At 35.6% G+C, this 26,556-nt stretch overlaps 1 protein-coding gene across 1 annotated transcript in view; it reads right to left on the bottom strand.

Moving 5' to 3' along the window:
• LOC119772515 (contactin-associated protein-like 2) overlaps positions 1-26,556 on the bottom strand; it is a 255,193-nt gene that overhangs the window by 195,765 nt on the left and 32,872 nt on the right. The window contains exon 7 of the mRNA XM_038268959.1: positions 7,012-7,161. Coding sequence (XP_038124887.1) covers positions 7,012-7,161 — 150 coding nt within the window. The remainder of the gene's footprint in view (positions 1-7,011; positions 7,162-26,556) is intronic.

Genomic DNA, 26,556 nt, shown 5'->3' with positions numbered 1-26,556 from the left:
GTTCACCGCGGCTGCTGGCAGGTGTTTTTCATCAAAATAATTTCAGCTGCAGGCACCAGGATACCGGCAATAAAAGCAAACAAATTCTGTCGGCAGGTTTCAGGATTTTAAGTTAATTCAGGAGTGATCACAGCGCTGTGTCATCTGCGATGTGTCTGTCTCACGGCCAGCACCCAGGTTTGATTAATAGTTTGTAATAAATACATGAATAAAGCACAGTCATACTCAGTTTTGCCCCCGCTGTATTTTTAAATACGCAGTAGAGGTATTTAAAGGTAGTAGAGGACATGTACCGGTATATAAAAAACGCGCCCTATAGTCCGGTGCGCCTTATGTGTGTGTTAAATACAGAAATGGGACACATAACTGAGAGTGCGCCTTTTAGTACGGTGCGCCTTATGGTCGTGAAAATACGGTATATGTTTACATGTAACTCTTGTAATCAGGTTAAATTAAAGCAGATATGTTAGCCTCCGAGGAATGAAACTGTCTCTCCATTAAAATAAATTAAACAATGAAATAACAGTTGGAATGAGAAAATATACTGTAAATTTTTTTTGTCCTTTAAAATCTCTGCTGTAGAATTTATTAGACTGATTTCAAAATCCAGTTCCGGCAATAGAAAAATTATATGAATAGGAATACAATAGGATCATGTGCAAACTAGTTTGTGCCAACACCAATCAGAATGTAATTTAGCTGCTGGTTTGGAGAATAACCACAAACTGTTTTAAATAACATTAAAACTGGGATCAGGGGTAAAGTGTTTGACCCCCTTATGCAGGCCTTAGTCCTCAAAGCGATTGTCACTGGTTCAAAGCGCAGCCCATTGACTTTTACAGCATCTCCTCCCCCTCTCTCAACCCCATTTCCTGTCAGCCTACTTTAGGATAAAAGCAACTACTGACATTTTTATATAAAGATAAAAAAAAAATACAAATTACAAAAAACATACTTGTTCCTGCTGGTATTTTCGGTGGTCTCTCATCATAAGTAGTTCAACTGAAAACACAGCAAATGAGTGCCTTAAAGCGTCATGATTTGGAGCAGATGGCTACACGGATGACTGGACCTACATAAATTACTGAGAGCAATTATCTCAGGTCTTGTCATGTATAGAAAAGAACATAGTCTCTTCATGACACAAAGAGGTCTCTGCTAATTGTGGCACACTGAATGTAATGTCTCACTTACAGGAAGTGCTGATGAAAGACTGTTCGAGAGCTTTAGGACAGCTTAATTTGCCTGGCCTGTTTGACTCATCAAGTTGAGTGAGCGGAAAGAATAATTGAGGGCAAGTTAAAGGCTAAACTATCTTTTGTACATTCAATATATAATTCTGTTACCTCAGTTCTAGGATGGAAATTAGCCTCTGATGGGTTGGAGCGATTGAAATAATGTTCCAGATATTCTCACAAAAGGACCAAACTAATGTTAGCATGTGTGTTGTGGAGATTCTTTTCAGGAAACTAAAAAGAAGCCAGATTTTAAACCATTTGACAGTGTTTTATTATTTCTGAAGCTAACGTAAGTGAATAGGGATGTCAAGGTTGATAAAAATCTGAATTTAAGTGACTACTGTGAAATATATAAATATATTTTACCTTAAACATGGTGAAATAATTTGCATATTTTATTTTGTATAGAGTCTGCCCTTTTTCAGTCTTGCTATCTAAAACCCCTAAATTTAAATGGATGCGTTCTTGCTCTCTTTATGTGGAATTTTAATGAAGACCATAAAAAGGAAAAAGGCATAATAACATAGTTCTATTCAAAGGAATATATTCAAAAATACTTTTTATTTTTATTTTTTACTTTTGACTATGTTATGAAGGTATTCTTGCATCAAAACATGCAGTGATATTACCCCTGCCCTCCTCCATATTCAAGTGCCCACCTGGATTCAGCTGCTCATCCCCAGTAAACAACAAGCCTACTTTCTCCGATCAGCAGAGCGTTGGTGTGATACAGAGTATGATCATTTCTGCTAAAAGTTAAGAAGAAGTGGATATTTTTAGCAGCTAATTTGCACAGCAACAACAACTTATTATTCTTTATAGCTAGCGTCTAAGTTGCAAAAATTTGCATTTCTGATGTGAAAGGTCCCTGACTTTGTTTAGTCTTACTGTAGGCTTAAATGCTAGAAGAGGCTTATCAATGCTGCAGAAATTCAAGGGGAATCTCATAAAATAGTTGACACCAACAGGGGGAGAGGCAGTCGCAGTGAAGGCAATCGCTTTCTTCTGGCTTTGAAGAAACCAACTAAGTTTTCATTATGTTCATTTTCATTTCATTTATATGCCTATAGTTTACTTTGGTAGCATTAAAAACCCAATACAGGACCCACAAGTACTGTGATTTCAGAATATACTCACTAATAAAAACTATTTAACAGCAGTAAACAGATAATTCACCTTTTACCATTAATAAAACTTTGTAAATTTGGAGGAAAAAAAATCAAAACATTAGAGAAATATTAAGGTATTTTCTCTGGGAAAATAATAAAGATTGAAAATTCCGTTAAAGGAACCTTAAAACCTCATTAACAAAACAGAAATAAATCCGGAACATTGGTAGAAAGAGTATGTGTCTCACCCACTTCTGACTTATGTGTAACTGGTCAAGTTTACACACACTAGTCTGCATGCAATATATTCAAATGGGGTCAAACTACAAGCAAACAAGACCTAATGTTAAGTTGCTTAATAACCGTTTCCATCTTTGCCTTGTTTTCAGCTTAAATTGGCTAAACTGCCCGCTCTGCTGCATGTTGGCAGTTTTGAAGACATAGTTTGCGTTAACAGTCCATGCACATAGCTGATTAAGCTGCAGGATGCAAATCTGACCTGTGGGATAGCAGTTCCATCTATGCAATTAGAAATTAGCTACTTCCAGAATTTCATGTAGTGATGCTTTTTAAAATTCTAATTCCTTGATGTGCTGTTTCTGATTCTGTTCTTCGTCCAAAGATGAGCCATAGACAGTTATAATAACTGATATGTGCAGTCATCTTAATAATTGGAAGGATTCACAGATACCTAATCTGCCATAAACAAAAAAGCAGCTCTAGCTGTTCAAAAGGGTAAGTGCTCACTTGTACTTGTTTTTCTCGATGCAATAGGTTATTCTTTATATGTAAACCATGTATCGTATGTGCAAAGTCGTCATTCTTAGATAATGCTGCTGCCCCTTCAATTACAACGCAGGTTAGTGACAAAGTTTGCAGAGTGAGACAAATGCAGTGAAGAAGTGATAAACAACAAGATCAGACCAACAAACTTGTTGGACAAGGCAAAAAAGGGGACAGGGTAACACTGTCCTTTGTTGTTGGTTTCTAGTTTTAATTCATATCAAAATATGTCTTACATATTTGAAACAGTAGATATTTCATGTTTAAATGGTACAAAACTGTCTTCCTAAATTTCCCTCTAAATCTGAGAATCGGTGTCCTAACAATTGCTTTGTAGTAATAGTCAACAGCTTTGTATCCCCTGCAGCTTTCAAACTTGTGTTTATCATCAGGCTCACAGCTCTTCAGCATTCATCATATCATGTAAAATTAAAAAGTAAAGCCCCAGTCCCAGCTGCTGCTATTTCAGCCCTCATATTGCCTCTGCCTTTAGGGAAAAGCCCACAAACAAATGTTTGTTTTCCTCTGAATTGTAGAGATACATTAAGTGTATAAATACAAGTTATCTAGAATATATTAGACATAGATTTTATAAATCAATGTCAGTATCTTTTTTTCATGGTAGTGAAGCAATACCACAATAAACACACATTCCTCTTATGAAATACACATAAATCATGCATGTAATAATCTTTATATGAATCTTATCCTCCACATTTGCTCTAACTTGTTATCTCCACAAGGAGGGTATGATTTTAGTCGAGTTTGTGTGTATTTGTTTGTCTGAACGAATTTTAATGACATTTTTACCGAAGCTGCAGCTCAGTCCAAGGCGAAATCCTTTAAATTCTGATGACGATCCATATCATAATCGCATGGCGAATTTTTATTAAGGATTCTTTAACATTATTTGTTAGAAGAAACAGTTCCCCCCTAAACCAGAGGGAGGAAGCAGTGACTATTGACAGCTTCAGAATTGGCCTAAAAAAAGTCCAGAAGTATTATGCTACATTTACACAGAACTCGATTTGAGCAGCAAAGAAGCATCTGTTGCTTCATTTTTGATGCTTGTCCACGTCAAGTAAAGTTTGTACAGAAGCATCTGATCCTTGTGCTGCTCTTGTGTTCAATTACAGTGTCTTTGTTAGGCTATGTTTGCTGTGATAAGTTGTGATAAAAATTTGTTTAAATATTTTTTAAGCAAGAACTTTACGTAAACCCCAACACATCGCCTGTGCAGTCTGTTCATCAAGATTACGATCCTGTGTTATAATATAATTTTGTTATTGGAGCAAAATTTTATATATATATATATATATATATATATATATATATATATATATATATATATATATATATATATATATATATATATATATATATATATATATATATATATATATATATATATAAAATTCCCTTTTTTTGCAATTTCTTCTGTTATCTTTGCAGACATTCTGACTTTATGCATCTTTCTTCAATGCCCTCTTCAAGGAGTAAAGACATTACAGATATCCTCTCTTCCAAGCCTCTATCGATTCACAGCTCTGCTTACTAAAATCAATCAATCACTAATTCAATCAAAATAGAGACTGGAGATGAGAGGGAAAAGAAAGGGGAGAGACCAGACAAAACAGACGTGGAATATAAACAGAAACTAGATTGAAGCATAATAATGAAGGACTGTTAAGGATTTGAGTGTAAGCCTTTGCAGAACACCCTGATCAAATCAAAAAGGAAAAAAGAAAGAATTAAACCTGCTAAAACTAGTCCTACACTCAGGCTCACAGAGTTGCAAACTGACAAAAGTGAGAGTCACAATGGAGTTGAAACAATCATTCAACTTTAGTGAGTAATAAATTAAAACAGACAACAATGTAAAAGGACCTTGATGTGTGTGTGGGGGTGTGTATGTGTGTGTCTGTGTATAGTGCCCTGATGCTTACTGACTAGTCTGAGGAAAAGAGCTTTCTTGATTGAGGAGATTGTGCTGTGCCAGGGAGAAGAGACCTAGGCATGATGGAGCAATCAGACCCACAGCATCTCTCTCAGTTACTGTAATTTCATACAGAGCCCACTTGCACCCACATCGTTTAGCAGACAGATACCGGTGTCTGGCGTCATTAACCCGGCATACTTCTAATTCAGACAGATTAAAGATGCTGCCCATGCTCTCTATGGGTGGATCTGAGGTGGATTATAAGTTGCTGAATTGTTTTTACTGGGGAAAATATCCACAGCAGCAAAATTTAATGGTGTCATTTACTGTAGGCAAAAATTGTGAAAGACCTGTCTTTTTAATAAAGTAGTTTTGGGATGATAGTTAATATGATCAGAATAAATAGCTTTACATAATTATTCACATCCCATGAAATGTTTCACATTTTATTACATTAAAACAACAAAACCGTATTGTACTTTGGGAAAATTTTATGTGAATGAAAGATTTTGGTGTTATGTAGAGCAACACGTGGATGAAAAAACATGGCAGGTCATGGCAGGAAACCAGGTTTGTGAGTTTTGAACATCTCACATTGTTCAGTTGTTTAATTTAAAGAGAAGATCGCTTAAATCATATCTGTACACTGAAACTCAACAGCTAACCAGGACCAGAATAAGTAGCTGTCTCCATCGACCATGAAGTTGTGCAAATTGTAATTATAAATATAAGTTTGATTAAGTTTGAGGGATTGCTGAAGAGTCAATGACAACATGCAAGCGAAATTCATCGCCTCAAGCTCATCCAAGACGAGCAAGTCTTGCAAGTCAATGACTGGTTACAACCAACTGGTTGTGAATTGGCACTGTATAAATAAACTGAGTTGAATTTGATTAATGGAAGCATCAATTTTCAAAAACTTTCAGCTGGAAACGCTTCAATAGTGTTATATGAGTCATGTAATACAGACATAACTACTTGCAAAAAGACAAAGAAGACCACAAAATGGATGATACGTTATCATGGGAACAAATGTATTATTGTGGTTTTAATTGCAATTTTTATCTAAAGGAAATGACAGAAAGGATACATTGTGTCTTTTTCGACATTAGCCGATTATCCAAAAGGACATAAGATTTAAGCAGTTAGCCTTCCAGACAGCTAGTCCATATAAGGCGGAGGACAAAACCACTGTTTTAAAAAAAATCCACTAAAAGTCCATTATGCATTTGACAACAACAAATAACAGACTCTGCAGGCATCTGAAAGATGTTGCTTATCTGATTGAACCACATTTGCACTTTGGCTGGTAGATATGAACTGCATAGATGACCAATTGATGTGAATATAAGAAATTACAAGTGGCAATGCTGGATTCTATTACAAAGTATAATAAACAATTGAACTTATAATAGTTCTACTATAAAGGTGGTGATTTTATGATAAAATAAGACTCTAGATTACTTAACTGCAATGTGTATTACTGCAGTTGAGTTCTCTTTGTTAGACTGTTCAAACAGTGGTTAGAGGGAGGCACTAAAACTTGCTATAATAGAATACATGGTGGCAAGAAAGTGTTATGTGACAAAATATTCAAGCAGAATGAAAACTTCTTGCATAGGATGTAATTAAGAAACTAAAGTAAGAAACAAAAATGCTGGAGAGATAAGTATTTCTTTTCAGTCTTTTTCTCATAAAAAAATGTAATTCATTGCATAATTTATCCTTAAACACTTCTAATCATCATAAAAACTCTGAAGACACTACTTTGTGGAAGCTGGACCCCTGAAATAAAAATGAGTAAAAAGTACAAATGAGCTTTCAAGCCTTTTGTTTCTGGCATCTTTTACTTTGGTGTATTTCTGTCACCTGCTGTGGGCTTAAAGGAAATGGTGCACTGTGCATGTCAACCCTGCTGTGATGGTGTTAGGGACTCCCTTACCTCCCAAGTGATAGGTTCCTCCCGTAGTGATGCTGAGAGGGGAGGTGGAACGCCCAGCGGACGCTTCTTCGCCATTCACTGTCAACATGGCAAAGTTCTCTTTGGCCACCAGACGTACAGCATGCCACTGGCCATCATTGAGACCGGAGCCTGGAGATATGGGTAAGATGTTACACATATATTCTTAAAAAACATAACTTCAACTTTTGTTTTTTAAGAAAAATAAGCATTTTATAAAGCTTGAAGACAATAATTTTAACATGTTTTCAAATTACTGTCTGGTATGAAATAAATCAAGAATGATATGCTCTAAAAAATGATGAATATTATGGTTGTATTACACGGGCATTAAAAGAAAGAGCGTTATTTCCTCTTCACTTTGAAAGCACTTTTGTGTGTCTGGTAATGTGAATCTAAAAGGACTTTATTATACCTCGATACATTTGCACCTGGTTGCCCCTCAAGTCTTCAAGAACTCTTCTTGCTTTCAATCCCCTATCCTTCTCCCCATTTCAGGCACCTTTCAGTCTCCGGGCCTCTTCGTCTCTAATGTGTGTCATTCTCTATTTATGTCAGGGTAGGGTGCATGCTGGAGGAATACGAGGTACGGGTTCTCCTTTTCCTTCTTTCCGTTGTAGCTGTCCATTAAATATGAGTGATGATTTAGAAAGGGGTATTACTAGTGGAGCTGAAAGAGAAGACCGCTCACTCTCCTCACCCTCTCTTCTATACATCACCTTTAGTGACACCAAGCCTGATCCATTCTTCCTGCATCTTTGCACCTATGTCTTTATTTCCCTCTCTGTCTCAGCAGTGAACTTTTTCCTTATTTTTTCCAAGTATCTTTATACCCATCTCCTCTGCCTATCAAGCACAATATGATTCCTTTTTTGTTCAGTTGTATTCAGTTAAGTGCTCCTCTTGCTGTAATATATCAATACCGAGGACACTGCAGCAAAGGTTCAAGGTACGGTCATCTGCAAATCACCCTCAGTGTGGATCTACCAGCCAATCAATACACATAACTTGTCATGCTACTTGTGTCAATACATTTTGGACCATATGTGTGAGAGCATCTGCTAGCTTTTGTTAGCTCTTTTACTATGTGCTTGGCAGCATCTGTGTGAGTCTACAGCACTTTCAAGACACACATTTCCCTTGTTTATTTCTTCCCAGAATGCACTTGATGATCCTTGCTTTCATGTCAGCGGGGAGCCCACACTAATCAACCCCTTCACAGCAGGGAGACCTAGAGCGTTAGTGTATGTGTGGATATGTATTCGGTCATACAGTAACCCAAGAAATTAAGGGCCAAAATACCCACCTGCTGGGAGTGTGATCATAGTGGGCATGTTCAGGCCACAGCAGGTTATATATGCACAAACACAAGAATATGTACACAACTCTGACAAATAAAAAACGGATAGTGATAATGTTGTTTCTGGTCATTTCTGAATTCTATGAACCAAAAAGTAGTTGCAGACAATTCTCTGCAGCTTGATAACATTCTGTCCGTCTGTGTATTGGTTTTGATTAAATCTCCCACAAGCATTGTGTTGCATCATATATCTTTTATAACCTTTCTAATGCAATGTAAAATAGACACTATAAAACCTACTGTCCCCTGATGGCTTCACCTGCATTAGCTTGGAATACGGAGCTCAGCGGATAGTGGTGGTACAGTATTTTCAGACTAACAAAAGCCAGTATAAAACCATAACCAGATATTTTAAAATATGAGTTTTATCTGTTGCTCACAGTTAGGGTTGTACATTTGTTTTTTATGCATTAAAATCCCTCTTTTGGATATTCAGAAAAGATTGAAACTTTCTTTTTCTAGCAGTATTGATTTACCATTTTAACATTTCTTCTTGCAAACATTCACTTTACAGGCTTCTGGTTACCCTAAATTGAATTATACCAATTTGCATGCAAAACATAAAATCAAGGTGCTTAATCATGCAAAATGTTACATACAGGGTGTTATCTAAAAAGTCTGATAAGTATAATATCTTAGGGAAATAGCAGTTGTTGTTTTTAGCTGGACAGCAGGAGTCAGTCCTTCCCAGCGTGACTGAAAGTGTTAGCTGCCAACCGCTGTGCAGACAGGTGAAATGGATAGATAGATAGATAGATAGATAGATAGATAGATAGATAGATAGATGTACTTTATTTATCCCAAGCTGGGAAATTGCAGTGTAGCAGCAGCTTTACACATAGTGACAGTCACAACACAATAAGATAAGAAAAAAGTAAAAATAACATAACATCCACACGTATTTACATAATAAGGGTAATTTACATAATAAGGGTGCAGTGAACAGCCCTGAGGTGCAGTGAACAGATTATAAATAAGTATTAAAATATGGAGTGCAGTACAGTACAGTGCTGGTTACTGTATGCTGAAACAAGAGTTTATTTTTTATTGTACAGTGTGATGGCATATGGTAGGAAAGATTTCCTGTATCTGTCCCTTCGACAGCGGAGCTGGAGCAGCCTGAGCTGGAGCTGGATCTGCTGCATGTCTCTTTACCTACGGGTTGGTGCCCCTGTCAGTTTCAATGCTTCCATGTGAGACATTGTGGTTAGAAGATGTTATTCTTTAAGTTTATTCCAGGATTACGCTGGCTATCTTCTCCCTGGTGTTAAGTTCATAGAACTGCTAAACAGAACAGGAATAAAAAATCATTTACAAATACTCAAAAACTGAGAGAAATTTTTTAAAGTTTCAAGTTCAATTAATAATGAATAATTTAATGTTTGTCATATTCTGTTGATATGAAGAACACTTGAGTGACAGATTTGTATCTAGGACAGAAAAAAGGATAAATCATATCTTTGCTGATATAGTTTTTTTCCAGTGTCAAAATAATAGAAAAATGATGTAATATGTGCATACATTTAAATATGAAATTGTAAGTTAATTAATCTAACCATATAAACTTTATTTAATAATATTAAATACATTATTTATTAATCTTAACACACAACATTCAAATTGAAAGTATTTTATTTGGTCACATTAAACAGCTTGCAATTACACTTGGAAATATCAATACCATCTGATGATGACAGGCATTAAAACAATAAAAAAAAAAGAAAATGTATTTTTTTATCACATATTGGTCTCAAATTTAGTATTGAGTATTAAGTTTCGACATACATTTTCTAATAGAATTAATGCAATGCCTGCCAAGACAATCCAGTTTAATTTTTTTAAAAGATATTCAAAAGCATCCACTAAATATATCCCTCTATATTAAAGTGAACTTGAAACTTTAAATCAGCTGTAAAGACTGAATCAGAAAGTATTTATTATGGTAAAGAGGCATTAACCATCTGCCATAAACAGAAAGAAAATTACATTTGACCCCACCAATGGTCAGTGTCAATTTCAAGTGTGGATACAGTACATATACACAAAATAATAACGAATAACCATCATTGTAACCATTAACCCAATAACCAAATTGGCTCTCTAAGGTTAACCTTTGGCCGAAAAAGGAGGTCTTACAATGAGGATTCTCCTCTACTAGTACTTTTGCCCCCTGGATTTGAAGAAATGCAGAATAAAAGGGTAAAACCTCTTAACACAGTTTACAGATGGATAAACAAACTGGAAATAACATCCGGGGAGAGATTAGAGCTCTGAGATACATGGTGGTGAAATAGAGGGTAATGCTGAGGAATTTTTGGAATTAACTAGAAACCCAGAGAGAGACACATTGGGTGGTTGTTCAGAAGATGGAAGAAAAAAGAAAGAAATTTTTTCATAGAAGTGTTGGTAATAATGACAATAATTTAATGCATAATATCTACAATACTAAATAATATACACATATAGTGTGCCTTGCAGCCTATTACAAAGTGCCAATGACAAAAGTAGAAGAATATCAAATGCAAATATCCTAATTCAAAGTTATGATTTATTAAATGAGGGAGAAAAAAAAAACGCACCCCCACCTAATGTCTCTTTATATCCTTTTTTTGTTTTTGTTTTTTGCCTAAATATTCCATATTTTTTTAAATTTGGTTTCATTGTAATTAAGTTGATTTTGTTTATTTATACAGTACATACTCACAAGTCATCTCAAGGCACTTTACAGAGATAATACAGTTAGATTGGTTAAAAGTTCTATCATAGAGAAAAACAAGTTAATAGCATCGAGTTACTGACCTGCAAGACACGCTCACACTGATGTAGCAATCCCTCACACTGAACATGCATGCAGCGAAAGTGGAAAGAAATAACACCCTCTTCCCTTTTTTGTGTGCATTCATTTTTGCCCCCCTGCATAGACATTTTTTTTGCCACATAATATGATTATACTATTTTTTTTGTTGACGACCCAAATATGTGCACAGAATATCTCCATCCTCTGGCAATATACCATGTACCCTTTTGGCAACAACTGCGGATATTTTGGTTTCTCATTTTGCACCTAACGTTCAGAAGTACTAAAAAAGACACAGAACTGTGGTGTTTGCGTATTTCCTGCTGTGAAAGTCTAGTGCAGACCCGGGAAAAAAAATAAATAAAAAAAACATGAAAACACGCTGCTTTATGGCACACATACAGCAGTCCTGTAATTCACTGATAAAATGACCATTTTCGTCGCACTAGACCTCATATAAGTATATATGTACCATCAGATGGCAGAACCTAATAAAAATCTGAGAACATCTTGTGTAGTCTTTCAAACTATCAACAGCAATCTATTGGTGTGAAATTTAACTGTGATATTGTCATGGAAAACGTTGACTTGCATTTGAATGTTATCAAAACTAAAGTTCAGTATGTAAAGTCATTATCTCTTTTTGCTATGCACTAGGCTGCAATGTACACAAGCTAACGTCTGGAAAACTGCTACAAACAAAGAAGAGTGACTTCTATCAATCTCTCGATATATAAAAACAGATCATTTGTTCTCAGTATTGTTGACCTTTCTCCAAAGCCTGCGATTTAGTCGCTCTTTCAAAACTTCCACCGGCTACTGAAATTGCTGGCTTATTCATCCGTGATATCTTTAGCATCCACAGCCTTCCTTCTAAGATGGTCCATTGCTTAAAATGATAAAATGTCCCGAGCTCATCTCAACTTCAGGTTTAAATCGACAAAGAAATTAACAGTGTGAACACATGATTAGGAAAATACCCTCTGGTCTGTGTGTTCCTCCTACCCAACCACTTAGAGTACACAAGTAACACCTTTCTGCTGCCTCTTGTTTTTTTTTTTTTTTGGCTTGTTATTCTTTGGATAACAACCCTCTTCATCCCATCCTTATTTCCTGCAACATCACAGATACAAGCAAACCAAATGACCCTGAAGAGAATTTAAGCATAACACATAAAAATCCCAAACATTTCCTGCTTCTGATATTCCCAAGGATCAGAAGGTCAGGTTATTGTTTAAAGATTTACCATTATATGCCTATACTCTTCTTACCATCAAATCGCTCATTAGTCCTTCCACTGTCAAACTCAGCCTCCTCGTCCACCACTATGTTTACCTTTTTTACATTTTCCAGATAATGCCAATTGTCTCGACCTTAGACAACAGTAAAACTGTAGCTACTGTCCTGCATTTCAAAATATCAAACTTTGCTTTGCACAGAAAATTGACTCATCTCCCCTTCTTGATCCCAGATAAAGTTTTATCTTATGCTGTCTGGAACTTTATACTGAGTAAAAAATGTAAATGTGTTTATTTTTGTGTTCTTCCAAATGCATTATTTAAGAGTTTAATCCCTCCTTTCCAGTAATTCAAAAGCTTACTTTGTCCAAATTCTACCTAAGCTCTCTTCTAAGCCATTACTGCCTATAATTTAGATTATTCAGTACTGGAAATTCACTTGTTACAAGTCCTTAACAAATATTGGTGGAGACACCAAGCCACAGTTCTGCATTACTGTAAGGATTGTAGTATTAAACAGAACACTGCTGAAATAAATATTCCTCTAACATTGAGTCTCTTACAAAAACAAGAAATTAAATTGTACTGTAAATCTAACAACAGCCATAGACATTAAATACAAATTATGTGACCAAAACCATTTTTGTATTCCAATGCAGAGACGCATTCAGAAGTAAAATGATGTGAAGGACACATTACTAGCAATGTGAATGTCGCAATTAAGGCAAACAGTGAAGCTCTTGAAGCTCCAGATCAGGTCCAGGCCTGCCACCTCTATAGCTGATCAGCTCCACTGTTCTCTGCTCTGCTCCTGGCTCTAGAGGGCTTTGTGATCCAGGCTTAGCTCATGGACTCTCTGTCATGGCGCTGATGGTTTCATTTGCTCCTGCTCACCTGTCTAATTCGCCCAGTGGCTGATTATCGCTGATCGGTTTCACCTGGTCCCTTCAGCTATTTATGTTTTTTACTTGCCTACCATCATTGCCGGATTATTTGAGCTGTTTTTGGTAGATTAATTCTAGGGTTCAAGTAAGTGATTCTGATTCTGACCTGTTTTCTCCCGTTGGATATTCATGTTTATGCCTTGTCCCTGTCTGCTCTTTCAGTTTTGTTTTTGGACTGACTTCCTTGATTCTGCTGGTTACTTCGACTTTGTCACTGACCTCGGCTTGGATTCTCCCTCGGTACCTCTTCGGCTCTCTGATCTCCTGGTCTGTCAACCTGGTTTGCATTGTACTTCGGCTTTGGATAATCCCTCACAGACACTGTTGCTCCTCAGCATTGTCTGGTGCCTGCTTCTCTTCACCCTGAGCTCAGAAGCAGTTACGGCCTCAAGCGGTGGAGAATCTTCCCCCGGATTCCTCCTCTCCCTCTGGAAGCGTACTGAACTCTCATCCAGGTGAGTGACTTTTGCTCCTAGTCGTGATCAGCTCGACATTCTTGTCACTGACCTGAGTTTCCTGTCTCTGCAGAGAATCCGGTTATCCTCCTCGCTGACGCACAGCCGCTCGCTTAAATTTGGAACGAATCTTGTTTGAAAACTGTCCTGATTTGTCTGCTTGGATATTGGGTCTAAGGTTCTGAGGTCATTACACTCTCTGAACTGGGAGCGTGTATGGAGAATATGGTGGACCTAGGGACGGTGGCGCTGTTGTTGTTTTTCACATAAAAACCACTGTGACACGCTTGGTGAATTCTAGGTCCGCTATGTTAAGTTGAACACACAACAGCCAGGTGGATACAAGCCCTATCTGTGAAACAAGTGAAGCATTGTCCACATTGACCAAACAAAGTCTTGGAGAAATTTCATTAAAGCAAAACTGTGCAAACAAAGCTGAAAAGTTGCTGACATTGCATTTGTTGTCAACGCATCATAAGTTCTGTATACATCTCAGCAGATATTCATTGCAAATGCATTGATCAAAGGGCAGTGTGGTCTATGTGTATTTTCCCACAAGACTAAGAGGTCTGGTGACTTTCTTATTAATGGATTTTAATTAACCTTTTGTGAAAGAATTGAATATGTAGGCATTTAAATAAAAATACCTCATTTTTAATGAAAATACAAAACTGTTTTTCTAAGAAGACATTCAAAACTTTAAAGGTTATTTTCATCAATTGCTAATGAAACACCAGACAGGTATGTAAAGTTTGAAATAGGACAAAAGCAAATTACGTACGTCCAATGACAAAACAAAGAAAAAAAAAAACACATTCAATTTTAGAAATATCAGAAGATCTAATAACTAAATGATGGTAAATGTCTTAACATACCCTAGGAATGCTTCAGCAAACAAAATCTCGAGTTAAGTCCTTCAGATCACTAATTCTGGAGAAAACATAAAAAAAACCTAGGTAAGTTAGAAAATAATACTTAATGCGCATCTGAAATATCTAACAGACTGCAAAAAGAAAAATATTTAAACTTTATCAGTCCTTGTAGATATATTGTTATATAGATCTATTGTGTCATTTCCATAGGGGAAAGGCCAAATATTGGTTCTATGACCTTAATCATAAAAATGCAATTGTCACATAAATTTTTACATTTTCATGGCTTTAAGCTACATTAGTAAAGTTGTAAAACAATCAACTATTATGTAGTAGATGAGAAAAATTCTTAAGAAACTAACATGCCCATTTATACCCAAAATAACCCTCTAGATAGAAAACAACATTAGATTATGTGACAATGGCAAAGCTTGTAGTTTGGTTAAATTAGCAAAGTACCACTCTAGAAAATAACCGGATACCCGTAACAAGTGATGCAAAAAAACAAACAAAAAACATGCTATTAATCACTTTTAGTTAATCATGACTAAAATCTGTTTGAATCTATTAATTAACAACATACTGTATGTTGACATGCACACCCTTTTAGTATTTTATTGTGGCAACTATCCTGAACAGGATGGTGCTGTTAACCTTAAGTAGAGCCAGACCATGATATTTGTAAGAGAAATAATCATGCAGGAGGAATGCCAACTGTGCCCAGGGGGTAAAAACACTACAAATACATAAACGTGCAGAAAGAAAAGAAGTACTGCAAACAACAAAAAATAAACAACAGATAAAATGCATGCAAAAGAAAATATGCTCCAAAAGTGGAAGGCTGCATTGACTTTGAATAAAAAAGCAAAGTGTAAACATGGTGCAAAAACATAAACCTGAAGTAAACACATGAATGATGCTAACTCACAAAACACATGCAAAGGAAAATAGAGCAGGTAGAAAAAACAGCTACAAATAAAAAAAAGCTATCAACAAGCTCGGATAACAGAAATGTTCTAGACCACCAGGAGGAGATGATCATTAACTCAAATGTGACAATACTACCTAAAAAAATGCTTAGAAAGATGAAATGTTAAAACTAGGCTTTAAGGAAAATCTACTTTTCAATTTTTTCACACAAAATGCTCTATGGGTAGGCAATTCTACTTATGATTTTATTACGGGTCTGGCCTATAGGCATTCATTTATAATGATACTTATGGATTGTTTGTGTAATTATTTAATACAGCTTGCACCAATAATTGTTAAAATAAAATGATGTGCTCCTCTTTTGTAATTTCAGTATGCTGTAAAAAAAAAAAAAAAAAAAACACATCATCTTAGAACCTCTAATACAAGTAAAAACTGGTTAAACATTAAATCATTTAATTATTAGTTGATCAAAATGTTAATTATTAACTTGAAATAGAATCAATCAATTTTAGAGCAACTCGCTAATTAATCCTTTCTATTTCAATTACTAACTTCTCTTCGGCTGTGGTGGGTAACAATACTTAAAATAAAGAACTAACTTATTTTGCATTTCACAAATTTAAGAAGATAAATTATGAAGTTATCTAATGGTACAGAGATTTATTGTAGGCTTTGTCATAATTTTAGTAGGACACAAAAAGAGGATTTAGGTTTTAGTGCCAAATTTCTGTATCTTTATAAAGAAAACATGGCTTTGAAGAACAGACTTCTGTGAAGAGCGTTCCCCTTTCTCTGCTCCTCTTTTTACTGAGCTCTTTTTCTTCTGTTTCTCATCACTTCTCTCAATTGGTTAAGTATGCACAACAAACATCAATTCTGTAATAAAAATGTTGAGGCCCTAAAAAGGTATATAAAACATTTTGACAACCTTAAAGCCAGTTCTATAAGGCCTCTAATTTAGCCATAACAAGCTTTGCCACACACACATATACTCAATCAGTAAAAACCGAAATCTGCATAAAAAACAGGGATACAGACACACATCCAAGAGTAAAGAAACTATCTGGCATTATATTGAGGGTGGCTCTAGTGATGCTCCCCTCTTAAATCTGTGCCCCAAGCATTTCCATTTTGTAATCCAAATGCTTCCTGTGTGGACGTTGCAGTTCATCTCATGTGTACCTGATAGAAATCCAGCATTTTAAGCTTATCTAATAACTTCAAGCCGACATGCTGCTTGTGAAGTGAAGTATGCAAAAAAAGCACACAGGGATACACAGTTCTAGCATGGACAACTGGTTAATGAATGAATGAAGATGTACTATTACCATTAAAGAATTTAACTAAACACTTTTAGTAAAAGGGCAAATTGGCAGTGTGAAAAGTGTAAAAATATTTAGAATAAAAAAAAAAAATCATCTTTTCAAATGGTTTGTAGCCATTTATAAATTTGAAAAATAGGTTGGAAAGTACACTGGAAAAAAATCAAAATCTAGATAAGTCATTTTTTCTTTAAATAGTGCATTTGTTCTTGAATTGAGGAGGTAAAAGAGACATTTTGCCAATGGAACAAGACAATTTAGATTTAATATAAGAAAACACAATTACATTGTTTTATTTCAAGTGCATATTCTCTAATTGTCTTATTTTAAGAGCAAAAATACCCATTCCATTGGCAAACTATCTAATTTACCTACTTAAAGTAAGGATAAATGCACTTAATATAAGAAATTCGTACTTATTTCTAGATTGTTTTTGCAGTGCAGATTTTAATCTGAAGAAGAACTGCATCACGCGGTGATTTACTGGTGTTTTTGTTTCTCGGAAAAATATCTTAAATCTGCATAAAGTTGCATGAATAACTCATATATAATTTTTTAATAATGGTGATTTTCACTGAACAACATGCATGGTAGGGTTAGTGTAAGGCTAGTTTACATTTTTTAAATACTATCCATGATAATTTTACCACACATTTTATTGCAGTTAAAGAGTACTATGTATAGTTTTAGGAGAAAAAACAAACACACATAAAAAACTTCATTTGTAATGAAAGAAATTCACAACATTTTTCCTCAGCATTGCTCATTAATGTTAAATGACCAAGGGCAGCTGGGTGGAACGGTTATTATGAATGAGTACATTGTTGTTGTGTCTGCTTCTCTTTTCTCTACAGCTTTCAGTTCCTGTTGCAGCATCTTTCACTGATGTCTCTGGAATGGTCTGCCAATCTTTAATATCGGATTAACAACAGAAAGGACAGTGGTTAAGCAGAAAGTGTGGAAAAAACTGCTTCTCTCTGCTTGGTTTTGATGAGTGTCAAAGCTGAAGTTGAACTCTATCATATAAGAAACATTTTTTTTTTTTGTTGAAAAAAATGCTTGTTTAATTTTCCAATTGGGTCCTCACAAAACAAAACAGATCCCAGCCGTATTTTATGTTAATACCTAAAAAATAAAATATTTTAATCTACCCATTGCAATGCACTCACCGCTAGGGGTGTGAGTACCACTGGTCTAAATGACACTTTAAGAGATGTTAAAACACATTTTCTTTCTAAATTTGGTGTATTTCTGCTTACGAAGGGGGATGGGGTGAACCTGCAGCTCAATTATATAGCAGCTTTGTTTGGCTTAGTCCAGTGTTTCGTTAGTTGTGTTGGTCAATTAGGTGCTTGCTTAGAGTATGCACATGGCTAGTTGTGCAGATTTGCTACTTCTGTTTGAAGAAATATAGGAGATGTGTCTCCTACACAATTGCTTCCAGAGGTTCAGTCTGACTGAAATGTGGGCAGCTGTTATATCAGGATCGAGCCAGTGCTGTTTTGTTTTTTTTCTTTTTTTGTTTTTATGGAGACCTGTCTCTTTTTTTCCTTTTTGTTAGGAAAAAAAGAGACACCATAAAGAAAGGTAATTATGTTAATAAAAACAGCAGTAAAAGTCTGCCTTCAGAGGACAAAGTGCATATGAAACGACTTGGAAATATCCAGGTCCTGGGATGGTAGAAACCAATCTGCAGGTAAGACTCAGCTTTTTTCGCCAGAGGTTCTTACTGCTGTCAGGCTGTTAAAAAGAAACGAAAAGTTTATGTTTTTAACTAAAACTGTGTGCTCAGTTTTGTAATGTGAATGTATTATTATATTGCAATATAAAATACACTTGCATTGTTTTGACCGCCTACAAAACAAAGTAGGCATTGGTGGCAATGCTCTGGAGTGGTTCAGGTTCTATCTGAAAGGCAGGACATTCTCAGTAAAAAAAACTGAGATTTTGAATCCTTTTCTGCTCCGCTGTCATGTGGTGCTCCCCAGGGGTCAATTTTGGGATCTTTGATCTTTTCCTATACCACTTTCTTTTGGTGTCTATTTTTATATAGTATATCCTTCCACTACTTTGCTGTTAATTGCCAAATCTATGTGGCTTTAAAACCAATGATGGCTGGTCCATCAAATTACTTTTATTTTTTATTCATTTTATTATGTCTTAAAGGTATTAAAGCTTTGATGGCACAACATTTCCTGCATTTTGATGAAGAAAAGATGGAAGTGATTGTTTTTTGAACAATTGGAATAAGTCAGTCTCTCTCCATCAAGCTTGGTTTTAAGATTGACAATGATTTTAAGGTAAAAATTGCAAAACTAAAAGATATTCTTTCAAGACAGTAGTTAGAAACAGTAATCCATGCCTACATTTCTTCTCTTCATTACTGTAACTCCCTTTATTTAGGAGCAAGCCAATCCATACTTGCACATCTGCAATTGGTGCAAAATGCTGTTCTTCTTTTAACAGAATAAACTTTTAACAGAAAAAGAATATACAAATTGACCTTTTTGGATGGAATGCAAGAACAAACTTTTGCCATTACAAATAAAAATATGAGACTAAAGTTCATTAGCGATAATTATGACAAAGATCAAGAGATTCTGCATCAATGTTCTGTGGACACTTAAGTCTAAAATGCATTTATTTTTTCTGCAGGAAAATTATTTTATGTCATCTCTGAACCATGGACCTGGAAGTATTCTGGTTTGGCAATAGTTTGCTAAAACAGAAAATAAGCTGCTTGAGGAAAATATGAGAGTACATTTAAAAAATAATAAAGCTAACATTAAAATGGGAATTCCAACAAAAATGACACAAAAACATATCAGTACATCCAAAAAGGAATTAGACAAATAAAAAAAAGAAAATCATGTGGCAAGTGAAACCAAGGATCCTCAAGTTATTTCAACCAAAGCGACAAACATCAGTTGTTAGGGAAGTGTGTTCTATCCTTTTCCAACAATTCCCAATCGGAAGAATTATTAGACAGCATGGGATTAATTTCCACTGTTATGCTAATGGTACTCAGCTATATCTGTCTACAAAGCGAGATGAAGTTAACCCATTACATAGATTACAGACATGTCTCAAAAACAGAAAAACCTGGATGACAAAAAGTTATAGTCTTTGGACCAGAGTCTTTAAAAAAAAAGCTGATTAGTCAGTCACTTGATTTGGATGGGATTGACCTGATTTTACATAATAAAAAGAAAAAAATCTTGGTGTTATTTTTGATCAGGACCTGTCATTTAAATCCCATATCAAAGAGGTTTCTAGAATGTCCTTCTTTCATCTGTGGAATATTGCAAAAATTAAAATGAGCCTGTCCAGGAGTGATGCTGAGAAACTAGTCCGTGTATTTGTTACTTCAAGACTGGACTATTGTAATTCTTAACTATCAGGAAGTCCACAAACTGTAGTTAAAAAGTCTTCAGCTGATCCAAAATGCTGCAGCCGATCAGAGTTCTGATTAATTCAAAAATAGAGATCATATCTCTCCTATCCTTGCTTCTCTTCATTGGCCTTCTGTTAAATCAAGAATAAAGTTTAAAATCTTCCTTCTCAAATATAAAGCATTAAATGGCCGAGCTCCATCTTATATCAGAGATCTGATTGTTCCTTATGTTCCTAACAGAGCACTTTGCTCTCAATCTGCAGGTTTACTAGTGGTTCCTAGAATTTCTAAAAGAAGAATCGGAGGCAGATCTTTTAGTTATCAGGCTCCTCTCCAGTGAAACCAAACATCAGTTTTAGTCCATGAGGCAGACACCCTGTCTACTTATAAGGGTAGGCTTAAAACTTTCCTTTTTGATAAAGCTTATAGTTAGAGTGCCTCAGGTTATCCTCAGCTATCTCTACAGTTATGCTGATATAGCCTTAGACTTATGGAAGACATAGGGACCCCCATTTCATCATTCTGCTTCATTCTATCTCTATTCTCCCACTCTGCAGAATCTGTTAGTTCAATCTCTAACGTTATGCCCTCTCATAGTAGCTTCGCCGCGTCTGTTCCTGTTCTTTGTTTATACATGTTTGAGATTTTTTACTGTATTCCTGTTTATCTAACTGTGACTGGTAGGATGTGCTCTCTTCATCCTCTAGCATGGGAGCTTGCTCGGAGCTTGCCCGCCTGGCTGTGTGTTTCCTGGAAGGGGCTACCTTTTGTAGTTGCTTTTTGTATTTCTTCTTCTGTCTCCTTGAACCCCAGTCAGCCTCAGTGGATGGCTGCTCACTCTGAGCCTGGTTCTGCTGGAGGTTTCTTCCTGTTCAGAGGGAGTTTTTCCTTTCCCTCTGTCACTATAAGCATTCTTATTGTGAGGGATTGCCTTCCAGTCAATGAGCCGATGGTTTTCCTTAGATAGAAAACTTTAAATGTTGACTGTATGATCTGGTGAAATGTAAAGTGCCTTGAGATGACATATGTTGTGAATTGGCACTATATAAATAAACTGAATTGAATTCAATTAGAAATTTTTGAATAATGAGTAAAACAAGTTTTTATTTTATTTTATTTTTTTTTATAATGCAATACAACACATTCTTTTCCAAAGAAAAAATAATTTCGCCTTTAATAAGGGAAGTGTCCAATTTTTTCTCATTAACTACCATATTCCCTACTGTTGCTTTTTTTTATTTGTCTCCAAGTACGATATATGCCCATTGAGACCATTTGCAAGTGACGGTGTCTAAGCATTACAAGTCAACTGAGCTCTAACTGTGTCTTCAAAGCCAGGAGGCTGGTGTTTTTATTTCCAAAAGATATTGTAACAGATTTAAAAGAATTATGGGTTTGCATGTTGAGAGTTTGTGTTTAAGAATTCTAATAAAACTGATGTGATCACAGGCTGGAGTTCAATTAGCCTTAAGGATTATTTTGTTATAAACCCAACCCCTGGGCATAAAGGTCTATTACAGCAGCTGTGGATAGAATGAATAAGTATGTCTTAGATCGAGTGGGAATCGTTGGTCTAAAAAAAAGAATTGAAAAAGGAAAGTGAGAGTAAGAGGTTTGGGAAAATAAAAGTAAAAAAAAAAAAACTGAAATGGGTCACCCAAATACATTTTGATGACAACAAAATAGAAAGGTAATCCCAACTCCCAGTGCTTAAATAATCACAGACAAAAATTTGACATGCCATTTCAACATAGCAGTAAGACAGATCCATTTCCATCAATAAGGATTAATTGAAAATGTTATTGCAGAATCAATAACATTGCTTCCACACACACGGACGCACACACACTCACACACACACAAACACACACACACCTTTGAAAATTAATTTACCAGCATAGGCTGACTAAATCAATATTACATTAAGTTAAGCCGTTCTTGGAGATTTATGAAACAACACAACCTTACCTTCCTTAAGTAACGCTAAAAATGGAATGTGTCGGCTGCTAAATCACCTCAAAACCAAACATCAATAATATGTATGAAATGTCACTGATGAGGAATACTATATAGCTTTATGGTTATTATTGCAACCTTTATGCAAGTAAAATAATTTAGATAAATAGAAAAGTGAGTTACATTTAAAGGGACAGTGTGAAGTAAATGTAGCGTTTCATTAGCAAATTTTAAGTATCAAAATAATAGCGTTTTCATAGCCTCAGGTCATGCTCCCAGAAAAAACAAAATTTGTAAAATGTAATTTAAAAGCGTTAGTTTAACGCATTCTAATAGAACAATCAAGAACATTTGCACTACACTCTTAATTTTAAATTGTTACACAAACAGCGATTAAAGTATTTTCACATTCTTGCTAGTCATATTATTTTTAAAAGGCAAAGACATTCTTCATCTGAAGTCATTTCTCATCATTTGACCATTTCCCCCTTTTTCATACGATTCCTTACAGATATTAAACAATAAATGCTCTGTCACCACTTATTCACCCTCTTTACAATAGCAGATGGAAAAGCTTTTATTGATATTTTGATAATGAAACTTGCCATGGAGACATTTTGTTTAGCTAAACTGTAACTCTGTTCAATGGAAAAAAATAACAGTCATTTCAGCGCAGAATTAACAAAAACTAGAAAAAGCTGTTTCGGAGAAACAGCAAGTGGGAATGCTTTTGCTGAATGAAAAAATCTGAAATTAACTGCAGAACATATGAAAATGTGATGTGAAGTAATCAGAAACTTCAAACTGCAGAAAACAATTGAATCATCTGAAGATTTTATAGGGTAAAATCATTTGGCAGTAAAATGACAGAAACAAACTCATCTTAAGAGCTACACAGCCAAACCACACATAATATCAAAAAATGTATTTAATGTGTGCACTAAAAGGGTCTTAATATAATGTCTCCCAAGTTTCTAGAAACATTTCTAAAGAAATTTTGAAGGGGGGCCACCTACTGCCCAGAAACATGTCAGGTGTGTTATGAATAGCAGCAACCCGAAAAGCTTAATTCCTGTCCAGAAAGAGAGCAGAATGAAGCCAAAGTTCAAAACATAGGATGAAAAGTATTAAATTAGCTGAATCAGAAAAGAAATTACAAAGAAAAACTTGAATCTTATCTGGTTGAAGAAAAAAGTAGTAGCTTAAGGATGGGAAGTAAAATGTTGAGGAAGATGGTATTGAATTGAAGCATCAACATTTTGAAATCATATGTGGAAATGTCAAGACTTAGTAAAACAATTTGAAATGATTTAAAATGTGTTGGTTCATCAGCATGAAGAAAACAGTGTCATCCTTAGAGGATTGAAAATCTAAAAACCTATGTGCAAGACCGACCATGACAAGCAGAGGAAGGACAGAGAGAGAAGCTTATAGAAAGAGAGCTAATACCATTTAAGGAGCTGAATTTATCAACAAATTTAACCTGCATGTTACGAGCCGCTGTGTTGATGACAGCACCGTTGGCAGGCTTAGGCTGCATGTTACGAGGTTAACAGATGCTTTATTACAGTGTAAATCTTAGAACCTGATTAAGAAATATGCACTGAGGTGTGTGGTCAACAGGCCTTGGTAGTGTAATTTGAAGAAATTGGTTGAGTTTGGGTCATAGCTACGAGCTATACGGCACAATGAATGAGTGTATGTAAGGAAGAGGCTTTTATTTTGTAGAGTCCATTTAGTCTTATTTTGAAAGTCTATCATGGATGTGTGTCAAGGGAAGGGTCATGCCCAGCAGTGATATAGAATCCATTTCTAAATATGAAATCACTGGTTTTCCATGTTATTGGGTGAATAGATGCTGTATTAGAGCATAAATGGGAGACTTTTATTGTGAAATTTGCTCTGGGGTATGTTTTGAAAAGTTCCCTAGAGTCTAATAGAAACAAGCTGGTAGAGTTTGGGTCATAATGCTGAGCCATTTGCATCAATTAATACGCAAGTATAATATAGGGGCTTTTATTGTGTAGGGTCACTGGAGTCTTATTTTGAAAGTCTAGCAGGGTTGTGTGTTGAGAAAAGGGTCAGAACCAGCAGTGATACTTGATGACTTTCTAATCGTTAAATCACTTTTTTTCCCTGTTATTAGGGCAGTAGATGAAGTGGCAATGGGAGGCTTTTATTTTGAAATTTTCTGTGGGGTGTGTTTTGAAAACCCCCCTAGAGTCTCATTTTTAAAAAAGTGGTTGAGTTTGGGTCATAACGTTTAGCCATATGCTGAGAAAAAAATATCAGTTTAATGTAGGGGCTTTTATTTTGAAGGGTCCCCGGAGTTTTATTTTGAAAGTCTATCAGGGTTGCGTGTGAAGGGAAGGGTCATGGCCAGTGGTCATATTGTATCCACTTCCTAATGTTAAATCAGTGTTGTCTCCCTCCATTAGATTAAAATGTGCTGTTTAAAGTGGTGGAGGTAAAATCTCTTTGAAGCACGGTTACCTTGACAACACTTAACGAGCCTGTCAGTGAAAGAGAGAAATGCGCATCACTTTCGTTCCTTTCCTCTCAGGCTTTTTTGAATGGGAATATCAGCTCCGAACAAACGAGTGCCGAAGACAAACCGTAAATGGTATCTAAAAAATTCTTTCAGTCTAACCGACAGCTATCCTTTGTCTCCAATTGGGGTAACTTTCATGGCTGTAGCTCATTCACAGCCTTAATGGGAAGGAGAAATATAAAAGTTTGTAAATCCTGCTGGTCTCATTAAATAACATGGAGTTCCATGGTAGAGCAGAACTCACAAAAGCAAAACTTTCCCTGTGAACAAACGGGTGGTGAGCCAAAACCGTATTAGGTATTAAAAAAATTCTTTCACCGTTGGCGTCAGCCATCCTTCGGCTTCGACTCTGCCAACTTTCATGTTTCTACTAAAAACTATTTGGCCACGGTGACGATGTAAAAATTTGCATTTTCTGAGTTTTAGGATTTTTCTCAGAATCAGCGTTTTCCTATGCCCGAACAAGTCAGCTAAACAGCTAAACCATAAATGATATTGAAGAAATTCCTTCAATGTGAGTGCTAGAAGGGTCTGAAGATGTTCTATACCAAGTTTCATGTTAGTACATCAAATAGTTAATAAATGGGAGCGATACAAAAATATGTATCGTTTTTGATTTTGTCTGTGATTTTTGGAAAATCTCTCATTGGATTTCTATTGGGGAAGTGTGGACTTCTTCATGGTCTGGGCCAAACTGTCGGAAAACCGTAAAAGCCACACAAATGAGGGTTATATTTCCTGAATCCTGACAAAAATCCGTACGTTTTGATGTATAATTTATTTCAATTGAGTTAAAAATGATGGACTGAGAAGAATTTGTTCGGAAAAACCAGAACAGCTCAAAAGCTAGAGCACGCACTCTAGCAGTTGAAGAATTCCGTCCATAGACTTCCATTATAAATCTGAAAATCTGAAAATTTTCTTTTAAAGTTTGAAGCTTCACTGAAGCAAAACTGTAAAAGTTAGCAGAAAGCCGAGTTAAACAGTAATAGCAGAAAGATACGGAAACATTTTAAAAGTTGAATGGTGTTTCTAGCTGAAAGTATGCTGAAGTAGTTAAAGGTCAAAGATGATGAAGGTTTAGCTGAATTTTGCTGAAATCTAAGAATTCTACATGCATTTCAATGGGACAAAAAAAACGCAGAAAAAGCTGAATATTGCGAAAACTACAAAAAATATCTTTACCAAAAGACATAGCAGAATTCTCCTGAACAAGCTGAACGTTTTGATACCAAAATTGTTGAAATCAGTTGAAAACTGCGGGACTAGTTAGAGTTAGAAAAATTACAAGTGAAAAACAATAAGTGGGAATGCATAAGCATTCCCACTTGACTAAAGTTTCATAGTCATACCAGTTTTGGTCATAACACTGACTGTAACTTTTTAATCACCTCGGATAGACTGATAATACAATTCACTGAGTAACCAAGACTGCTTAGTGCTATAAAAAATTACAGCCTCATTCTAAAAAGTTAAAATATAAAAGGAATAAGACAAAATAATATATACTGATGAAAATACGAAGGGACATTTATATCTTTTTAGTAAAGGAAAGTTTACTAGCCTTTTTATCTTGCTCTATATCCAAAACTCCACTCTACTCTTATTTTGGATATACTGTAGTATGAGCATTACTTTGGAAGAAATCAAAGAATGTTTTGAATTAGACTACCCCTTAAAAGCTGGAGGAAATGGAAAGCTTAAA

The sequence above is a fragment of the Cyprinodon tularosa genome, unplaced genomic scaffold (genome assembly GCF_016077235.1).
Source record: "Cyprinodon tularosa strain WSP-4 unplaced genomic scaffold, ASM1607723v1 ctg711, whole genome shotgun sequence".
Classification (NCBI taxonomy): domain Eukaryota; kingdom Metazoa; phylum Chordata; class Actinopteri; order Cyprinodontiformes; family Cyprinodontidae; genus Cyprinodon; species Cyprinodon tularosa.
Note: the sequence above shows the minus strand (reverse complement) of the source record. Positions and strands in the feature narration are given on the sequence as shown.